At 40.4% G+C, this 10,847-nt stretch overlaps 1 protein-coding gene across 1 annotated transcript in view; it reads left to right on the top strand.

The window, feature by feature from the left end:
• Positions 1-10,847, top strand: part of ATP8A1 (ATPase phospholipid transporting 8A1) — a 222,369-nt gene that overhangs the window by 21,993 nt on the left and 189,529 nt on the right. The window contains exon 6 of the mRNA XM_030888552.2: positions 5,275-5,315. Coding sequence (XP_030744412.1) covers positions 5,275-5,315 — 41 coding nt within the window. The remainder of the gene's footprint in view (positions 1-5,274; positions 5,316-10,847) is intronic.

Here is a 10,847-nt window from a genome sequence, read left to right as displayed (position 1 = left end):
GGGGTCACTCTCTCGTCAGAGCCTGCTCTGCCCATCAGGCCTGCGGAGTCACTGAGGCCCAGGGCCTCCTGTGAGGGCATTGGGAGCCTGTTTGCACACCAAGCTCCAGCAAGTGGAAGCTTCTAGGCCAGGTCAGCTCACTTTAGGATGTCATTAAACTTGCATGCCTTCCATCTAAAAAAAGGAAAACCACAAATATCCTGGAGCTTGCAGATGCTCCTCTTGGGGTTCTCTGTTAGAGGGTTAAAAACATGCCTATGGTGTTCTTTGTAATGGCAGAAATAGTATGTGTTCAAATGCAAGGAGGAGCATCCATGAGGAAGAGAGTAGCTGACCACATTATGTATGATCTGTCCATTGTGCTAAACAGGTGTTTCGGAGCAGGACCACGACGGCTGCCGTCTGCTTATCTCTGGGATTCCTCTAAGTATGGCATTAATGCTTGCCCTACATAAGGGCTAGACATGCTAGCTAATGATTTAGACTCTACTTCATGAACTGTTGAAAATTTAAAACTCTCCTGAAGGTACTTGACACTAGCTTCTTCTATGCTTAAGGGTGGTTCTACCTTGTTTAACTGGCTGCACAACCTGACTTGTCTTAATTGACCCCTTAGACCTAAAAGACCTCACTGGAACCTTGGGCCAGTGCAATTACAGTTGCACACATCATTGAGGTGCAAAATCTGTAGGCTGGGTGACTGACAAAAGGGTCCCGGGGGAGGTGCGCCTAGAAGTTATTACCCTTGTTCGATTTTCCCTGCCATACCATATCCTTTAACTTCATCAAGGTGGTCAGTGAGAGGCAACCGATAGGTGGAGCTGTGCAGATGAGCAGAAGGTACTGTTTGAGGAGAAGCAGAGATCCCACACTTATGTGGTCTACTGCCCTCCTTTTAGAAGAAAAAAGAATTCCTCAGCACTCGCTCCTTAACCCCACCCCCCCGCAATGGAAAACTTTTCTGCTCTAGCCCATAATCCAGGATAAAGAGCGGAAGCCTTAGCTTTTGCAACCCCACCCCCTGCCCCCAGGGGGGTGGTATCACCCGCTTTGGGAAACTGCGCTGGGAAATAGGAGGAGCGGTAGCTGGAGAGGGAGCTTGTGGAAGAGGAGAGATCCAAGCCTAAGTGAAAAGACAGCAACAGGTGCAGAGGAGAGAGAAGTGATCGGGTTTGGAGGAATATTAAATGTGGTCCTTGAATGTACGTCCCCCCATTCTTCTTCATGGGGTGAAGACTCCATGGTGTGGTCTGTGGTGTCTGGGGAGCCAGTCTGTGTCATGTGAAGTGGCACTGAGTAGGGTGATGCAGCGCTATTTTTAGAGGGGAAGTAACCAACACCTGTAAAGTGGCAGCATGTGAACGAGCATGTGAACGAGGACTAGTTCAGATGACAGCTGGAAGGGGTGACCCTGTGACATGAGTGGACACAGCTAAGGGTTACGGGTCCCAGCAACTTATATGGGAAAGTATTTTAGTAAACTCCAGGACTGAGAAATCTATGTTAGAGAGATGTTTAAACAGTTCACTGGTATCGTTTTATATAGCATGTAATATATGTAGCATAAGATGCATGATGTTAGCACAGCGAGTTTTGTTATACCCACAAAATTGTTTACTGTCTGAGAGGAATTACTGAAACCAGAATGAAGGCCAAACATAAAAGTGGGACAAGAGCAAAGTAAAAGGAAATAGAGGAAAGAACTATGAGACAAAGGGCATTTACAGAGGTCTAAATATAGGCATGTACATATGTAATATATATTTTATATAATGATAGGGAAATAGGTCTATGTACATATATTTATATGTTAGGTATCAAGGTAGCAGATGGACATTGGGTCCCTATTCAAATACTCCCTCAATTCAAGAACACTTTGTTTTAATAACCTGGCATTCCATGATGCTCACCTTCCTGACATGATCACTGAAGACAAAATGGGTGCATAAGCAAATGTGGTGAAGAAAGCTGATGGTTCATGGCTATCAAAAGATATAGCATTTGGGGTCTTTAAGGATTGAAGATGAACAAGCAGCCATCTAGCTGAGAAGCAACAAAGTTCACATGGAGGAAGCACACCAGCCTGTGTGATCAAAGGTGTCAATGGAATCAGGTATCAGGCATCAAAGACCCAGAAAAAAAATCATATTAATGTGAATGAGGGGGTGTGCAGAATGGAGACCCAAAGCCCATGTTTAGACAATTGGACATCCCCTCACAGAAGGGTCACAAGGAAGAGATGAGCCACTCAGGATGCAGCATAGCACCAATAAAACATATAACTTTCTTTTAGTTCTTGAATGCTCCCTCTCTCCCCCCACCCCACAACCCACTATCATGACCCCAATTCTACCTTATAAATCTGGCTAGACCATAGCATGTACACAGGTACAGATAAGAGCTGGAAACACAGGGAATCCAGGACAGATAAACCCCTCAAGACCAATAATGAGAGTAGCGCTACGAGGAGGGTAAGGGGAAGGTGGGGGAGAAAAGGGGAACTGATCACAGTGATCTGCATATAACCCCCTCCCTAGGGGGATGGACAACAGAAAGGTGGGTGAAGGAAGACATCAGTCAATGTAAGACATGAAAAAATAGCAATTTATAAATTATCAAAGGTTTGTGAGGGAGACAGGGTCGGGGAGAGAGGGTAAAAAATGAGCTGATATCAAGGGCTCAAGTAGAAAATGTCTTGAAAATGATAGCAACAAATGTGCAAATGTGCTTGACACAATGGATGTATGTATGGATTGTGATTAGAGCTGTGTGAGCCCTCAATAAGGTTATTTTTAAAAAAAAACAGGACAGGTAAATCTATAGAGACAGTAGCTAGATATACTTACCTAAGGGCATGGTAGGAAAGAATGAGGGGATGGTAATCTAACAACAACGAGTATGCAAATAAAATGCATAAAATCTGAAATTGATTTGAGGAAGAAAAAAAGATTATGTACTGTCACTATTCCAGAACAATCGCTTCACTTCCCTTACCCCCCCACCCCCCCACACATATACACCAAAAACTGTAGCCATAAGCAGTCACTTCTTAGACTCCCTTGCTTTGTCAACTACTTTCTCTCCTGGGTTTGTCAATTTTGGGCATTCACAATAAATGAAATCACAAAATAGGTCTTTCAGACTGGCTTCTTCCACTTAATGTGATGTATTCAGGGTCCACTCACGTAGCATCCATTAGTATTTTAGTCCCTCTTGTAGATGACTAGCGCATGCTGGAGTATCGCACATTGTATGTACCCTTTCATTAGTTGATGAGCATTTGAGTTATATCTATGCTTTGGCTACTATGTATAAATAGCCAGGTACAAGTTTTTGTGTTAGTAACTTTATGCTTAACTCTTTGAGGAACTGTCAAAATGTTCCAAGATAGCTATTTTTAAAATGTCATGCCTTGTTTCAGTAGAGAAAAAGAACCAAATGGAAGGACTTATGCTGCCTGATTTTTCAGAATTACTATGAAGTTGGGTGTATAGCAGACTGAGAAAGAATAGGCTGCCCACTTCTAAGGGATTAGTCACTGAAAACCTTATGAATAACAGGGAACTATTTCATTATACATGGAAGAAGCACACGAGTCTGTGTGAGCCAAGGATTGTAAGTGATAAAATCCAAGACCGGAGGAGGGAACGGTATTCAAGCAGAAATTTTGATTGCCTGGCTGCAGAAGGCTATGGATGACAGTGAAAGTCCAAAGTCCGTCTGCAATGTGTACATAGATGAAGCTTCCGAAGACTCTCCTCTGACCATTGACTAGGGAAGGTGAATAGCGTTCCTATCGGAGACAGAGTGCATTGGAAAGTAGATTGATGCAGATGTAGTTATGTTAAAATTGAGTATATATTATCATTTGTTCTCCCTTTTGACCCATTTGAAATGTGTTCTAATTTTCTGCTTTCGTTTCACTTGAGATTTTTCTGTTACATTTTGATATTGTTGAATTTTGGGGGTATGTTTTCCTGTGTATGAAACTCAGGATAGATAAATCTATGGAGAAAATCACTGGATTAATAGTTTCTTGGGGTATGGTGGCAGAGGAATGGGGAAATAGAATGGTAATGAGTACAAGAATGCAGAAAATTTGGTAAGGGTAAAAAATAATGGTAATGAGTACAAGAATGCAGAAAATTTTCTAAAATTGTGGTGATGACATACAACTCTTTAATATGTTTCATTGCATTGTATGGTATGTAAATTATATGTCGTGTTAGGCAGGGTCCTCTAGAGAAACAAAACCAGGACACTTAGGATTATATCTATAAAAGCATAGGTTTATATAGCGAGAAGGAATACAACAGCTAATTAGTCCACAGAGCAGTATAGAGGGCTCAGTCCAACTCACTTTCATGGGGTGGTTAATAGACTGAAGGTCCTTTGAGCTCACATGGCCTCTGGTTAAAGATCAAGGAAGCAGACAGCGAAGTGGCTGGCAGGAGGTATGGAGTCTGCCCATAGGCAAGACAAGCAGAATCGGCAGGCAGCAGACACAGCAGGGTGGGTTGGGCAACAGCAGGAAGATGAGTTATTGAGGTGTAGCAGAGGCCAGTAGCACAGCAGGTAGCACAGCAGGTCATGATGGAGCCTCAAGGTGTAGCGATGCATGGCACAGCAGCACAATCTACCATGATCCACCAGCTGGCATGGCCCACAGGTAGCTCAGAGCAGCTAGCTCAGGCAGCAGCACACTGTTCCAATCATCAGGGAGAAAGAAGAAGAGGCTGGCCTCAAAGAGCCATTTTTCTCAGTAGCTCTCTAATCAAGCTGTGACCGGATTGACAGGCTAAGCTCCGCCCACATGTTCTTATGGGAGCCAGGTTGACACAAAAACCCTATCACATATGTCGACAAGCTGTTAAAATTAAAAATTAAATAAGAGGCAATAAATGGTTCTAGATGCTAATAACCCTTTTCTCTAATTTAATGAATGCAAATTTATAGCCCTTATGGATGTCTTAGGCTGTAAATCTTTGGGGGGGGGGCAGAAAGCCTTATTTGTGTCCTTTGGAGTGGCTGCTAGTTTTGAATTGCCCACCTTCAGATTAGCAGTCCAACTCATGTTCACTGTGCCACCAAGGCTCTCTGTTAGTGATGTGCTGCTATGGGGTCTAATATGTACATTGCTTGACTCTAACACTTGTTATCATTCTGCTTGTCCTTAAGCTACAAGAAGAAAATCTGTGGGGAAATGCTACTGGTCATTTTTATACAGATTTCACTTTGTTTTGGATTCTTAAAAGTTGCTTTTTCTCTTTCCAGTTTTAAGAAATGGTGCTTGGGAAATTGTTCACTGGGAAAAGGTATGCATTGATTTCTATCTTGTTTGTAGAGAAGAAATGCACAGAAATATACCCTAGTAGCACTTTTTAGTCATGTAAACAACTGTCAAGAATTCTTTAATGAAAACTAATAATCATAAATGGAGTCTTCGGGTAGTCACCTCCAATTAATCTTTTGGCACTATACTAGAAAGCCTATTAAAGTTATTTTGAAAGGTACTATTTAGGACATGTTTGTTCTTTCATAATATTCTTTGAGTATTGTTTCCATAGATTTTATTTAACCATGAACTGTTTTACATTGGAATTGTTTGCTTTAATTGTTTACTGTCCAAGTAAAAATCAAAACAGAGTCCTGATACTTCACATTTGTCTATTTTGTTGCAAATTCATATATTGTGACTAATCACACTTGCACATTACTACTTCCTTTGAAAAGATCTTCATGAAGGAAGCATTATATATTAATAAACTGGAAGTCAATTTCATACCATCTAGAGATTAGTATGCTCGGAGGCCTTTAATGGCAATGAGTTGAGTCATAATTTTTCAAACACTATCAAATGTTCATCCTTTACAGACCCCACTTTCAAAATGTAAGCAGTTACTAGTTCTCCTGAATTTTGGAAGAACAATTAACCACTCTCAATGATATGAAATCCATTTCGACTCAATTTCTAGTCATCAAAAATGAGTATCTGTGTGCATTGGTCAAAGGCTTTTTGGATTCCAGGGCACTGAGTTTTCTGGCCTTTCAGAATCCTCACCAAGCCAACAAAAGTCTATCTTATTGTGAGTTTTAAGGATCCTGTCCTTGATTCTGTCCTTCTTATTGATGATCAATACTGCAATGCTGAAGGGAATAAAGTCCTGATGAATTATTGGCGTTTTATAGATTCTGAACTTGAGGCTAGAATAGAGATGGACATCTCTTCTGGCTGTATGAAGCATCTCTCGGAATTTGGGCTTTGACATAAGAGGAACAAAGAGGAAAGTACCATGATTTTGCTTTCTTATTTCTGTAATGGAGCACTGGTGGCGTAATGAACTATGTGTTAGGTAGCTGACAGCAGCAGTTCAAAACCACCACCTTCTCCATGGGAGAAAGACGAGGCTTTCTACTCCTGTGAAGGTTTACAGAATCAGAAATCCAGAGGGCAGTTCGACCTTGTCCTTTCCGGTAGCTCAGAGTCAGAACGGACACGGTGATAGTGACTTTTTGAGTGTGTGTATTTCTGTATTTGTGTTAGTTGCTTATTTTTCAGAAGAGCAAGATCAAGACTAAAACTCAAAACACTGTTTCAAAAGTGTTTTGAAACAAACAAGTTTCTTTTATGCTCTTGTATGATCCTTGGACTAGCCAGGTTATTGGACAAGGACTTTCTTTGGTTTATGTAATGCATATTTTTTATGCATTAAAAATAAAATCAATATACTGAAACCAAGAGTCTGAGCCTCATGCCAAATATGATAAACCGTAGACTAAATGGCTTTTCATTCAGGATTCTTTCACTGTCTTTCTAAATGTGTGGCTACTGCGGTTGCTTTTGAATGGTCCTCAAAGACCTACAATTTGCAGAGCCCCCACCGTATGCTCCAGTAGAGGGGCAGTTGTATTTAGCTCTCCAGCTTCAGGAGCTCATCTCCCCAGTCTCTACCCCAAAGCCTTTTCCCTGTTGCAAAAGATTAAGTTAAGGATCCAGTTTAAAAACAACATGTTGCATTCATAAAACCACACAATGAACTCCATCTACACTGTTGAAATGTAAATAGCTGTCATCATTGGCCTCACCGTGAAGGACAGTTGTTCAAATTGATATGCAACAAAACTATTATCAGGTGTTTTGAGATAGATATAGGTGGAAACTTTCCTCTGGCTTTATAGTGAAGCATAGAGTGTTAGGGTATATGCCTTTGTCACAGTTACTCTATACTGCTGCCTTCGTGCATGAGTATTTCACCAGGAAATACATATATCTTTCCATTGAGTGCCACTAGCTCAATGGTTAGGCATTTGGCTGTTAATCTCGAGGGAGGCTGTTCGGACCACCAGCTGCTCTGCGGGAGAGAGGTGAGGCTATCAGCTCCTTGTTACAGCTGTGGAAACCCTGTAGGCCCGTTCTACCCTGCCCTGCAGGAGCTCTGGAAGTTGAAATCAACTGGACTTTGCTATCAACCCAAACCCCTTAAAAATATAAGTCTTCCGTGACCAAAACTGAACAAACTATTTGATTTTCATCCAGCTTAGTTCGATTTAAGATATTCCAAATTTCTGATTTAGGGTGAAATAAGTATTTTCTTGAATCAAGCCTCCCCCGCTTCCTTACCTGTCTCTCTCCCCTGCTCCTCCTCTAGTGCAGAAGTGGAGCACAGTGAACTTTATAGAATTTCTTATCACGCGTGCCAGTGAAGGTGCCATTTTCTCCTCCTCCCCAATTAAGTGTTGCCTCGAGGAAGAAATGACAGGGAGGAACAAAAAGATTTCCTTTCCTTTGATAAATTATTGACATTTATTGTTAGGTCTTTCTGGCTTCTAAGAGAGAGGGGAAATGTTCATGTTTTACTGGAAGGCGACAATCAGTATAACATAGGAACTACGTTAGTTGTAACTTAACTAGACTTCTCTTGTTTCCTGAAGGCGCTATATGACAAACCTACCTTTAAGTTGATTCTCTCAGTTTTCATGCCGTCTGCAGGCGCTGACTCAAAGCACCCAGGAGGGTAGGGCAGAACTGCCCTGGGGGCTGCCGAGACTTTACAGCAGAAAGCCCGTTCTTTCTCCTGAGAAGCATCTGGGGTTTCAAACAGCTGACCTGGCAGCTACCAGTCCAACATGTAACCAGTGTGTAACAGGTAGTAAAATAAGGAGAGTAAACCAGTTATCTCTATTTAATTTAAAATTCAGTGATAACCAAAACAAAACACACTGCCATCCAGTTGATTCCAATTCCTGGAAACTAGATGGGGAAGAGCAGGGCTGCTCTCGAAGATAGTCCTAAGACTGTGCCTCGTTAGGGAAGCAGACTGCTTCACCTTTCTCCCAGAGGGTGGCTGCCAGATTCGAACCACGGACCTCCAAATCAGCAAGCCAGTGCTTAACACACGGTGCCACCAGGGCTCTGAAACTACTTGATAATCTCGCTAAACTTTCTTACGGAAAACCAGGCTCTTCCACAGATTGTGGGTATGAGCAAGTAATTTCATCTGGGACTCATTTTCCTTGTCTAATTATGAATGATAGCGACCACCTGTTTCATGTGTCATTGTGAGGCTTCGTAATGATATGTATGATTGATATTTTCTCCCCCTGTATTGATTGAGATTTACCTTAACTGGGTAGAGATTCAATTGAGTAGATTCCTCTTATTTATTTTAATGTGAAAAGGAGGGACTATGAGAAGTCTAGATGTCAGGGATGAGATAGAATGTACAGATTCATTGTACTAAGGTAAATTGTGTAGTGGATAAAGATGCAAAGTTTACTTTTCTAAGATTTGCCCCACTCCTGGCCTCATCCCTATGCAATTCAATGGCGCTTTATGAAGATCAGTGGTTTGTGCTCGTGAATAACCTTCTCTACTGGGTTCTATGCTTAAATACAATGGGTTGTATATTCGTAATAACCTTTCCATGCAGATAATTAACCAATTCCCAGTTTTCTTTCAGGTAAATGTTGGAGATATAGTTATAATAAAAGGCAAAGAGTATATACCTGCTGACACTGTACTTCTCTCATCAAGGTAGAGACACCTACTGACGCTCAAACAGTGTAGAGGATGGTTTCTCTACCCTGCATTGACCTCGTGATTGCTCCAAGGGAATAAGGGATAAACGACGAATTTTAAACCTCGCTCGTGATTCTGAATTGCGCACTAAGAAAAGAAAGAAAAATGTCGATTGAACTTAAGGATTCCTTTCATGTCTGCCATATAGACTAAGTGATCAGTGCAATCCTTGATCATTCACTAGTCATGATTACAATTGGGAATCCACTCTCCCAGTAGATCCAGAGTCTTTAGTGCAAGGCATGATTTCTTAAGATTTCCTGTCATTATTTTATATAAGACATGGATTGGGCCCTGTTTGATTTTATCTTGCAATCCTTGTTCATAGTACACTTCTTTATGATACATGTGTATATCCCTGCCAATTTTTTTTCTTTTATTTTCATGGTGCAATAGTATAAGAAACTGGAATGATTTTTTTCTTCTTTTTTGTCATCATACTTTTTAAAATGCCATGTTCTTCCAACAACAACAGCAAAAATACTTTGTCCTGGTTTTTTATGCTCTTTCAGTGACTGAACTTCAGTAATGTTTATTTTACTCATCTTTATGATAGTCATGAATTGGTACTTAGAACATATGGCATTATTAACCATTAGCAGATATGACTTGCGAAGTATTTTATGTTTAAAAACTGTAATACTAGTCCTAATATAAATTCAGGAAAAAAATTAAAGTATTTTAGAGGTTGTTTATCATCATTTCCTTGGACAGTTTTATTTGTAAAATCCACATATGAATATGACTGTGCCTTTTTTTCAAAATCTATTTCATCAGGTCGCTGCTGAAACTGGATTGGATTTATGACAATTTAGTGAATAAGGGTAGCACGTCATTGAGCAACTAAAAACTATCTATTTATAGACATCTATAAATATTTGAAATTACCACAAGTAGTCGCAGTTTCATGTACTATAGCTGTCTGTTTTTATGCCCTTTACTTACAGGGTTTTTTTTGTTTTGGGTTTGTTTTTTTGTCTTCCATGAGGATGGAGGAAACTTGATTAAAGGAAAAATTAATACAGATGTTTTTACTCAGCCTTTCTGTTATGAGTTTCTTTGCTTATAACTTTTTCAGGAAAAGGTTCTGAAATGGAAGCAAGTAATGGTCTACAGTTGGTGGTATGAGAATGAGTGAGCGCATTGTTATCAGTTCTGATGTGCAGCGAGTAGGGGAGAGAGCTCTGTGTTGGACTCTCAAAGCCAGGGTTCTTCTCCTGCTTTGGCAATTTTGGACCAACTGCTTACCTCTCCAGATTTTAGATCTTTTAAAGTTGAGGACTGTGAATTTAATGTTCAAGCGCTCATATCACTTAATTCTTCTAGCTCTCCTTTTTGTTTAAATTGATCATTTTTAAACCCTAAAGTGCATGTGACTAGCAGAATGATGTGCACTTAGTGGTATGAAAGAAAAGTATTGGATGATCATGTATTACACACTTACCTAAGAAAGTTGAAAATGATCATTAAACCTTTCACAAAGTGTTGATGTTTTCCTGAATAAACCCTTAAAAGTTTTATTCACGAATTAGTACTTAGAACATTTAAATACTTGTGTTAGTCTGGGTACATTAGAGAAACAACTCCACAGAAACACATATGTAGAAGAAAGAGTTTTAAATAATGGGTAAGTGCACATCAAGAAAACGTCCCAACCTAGTGCTCCCCAAGCCCATAAGTCAAACATTAAATCATACGTCCGACACTAATACACAAAGTCTTCCTCCATCTCACAAAACACACACTATGATGCCAACTGCAGGAGGAA

Source organism: Echinops telfairi, unplaced genomic scaffold, assembly GCF_000313985.2.
Source record: "Echinops telfairi isolate 266 unplaced genomic scaffold, ASM31398v2 ScPeMD7_7468;HRSCAF=8506_0, whole genome shotgun sequence".
NCBI classification, from domain to species: Eukaryota; Metazoa; Chordata; class Mammalia; order Afrosoricida; family Tenrecidae; genus Echinops; species Echinops telfairi.
This window is presented reverse-complemented; position numbering and strand designations above follow the sequence as displayed.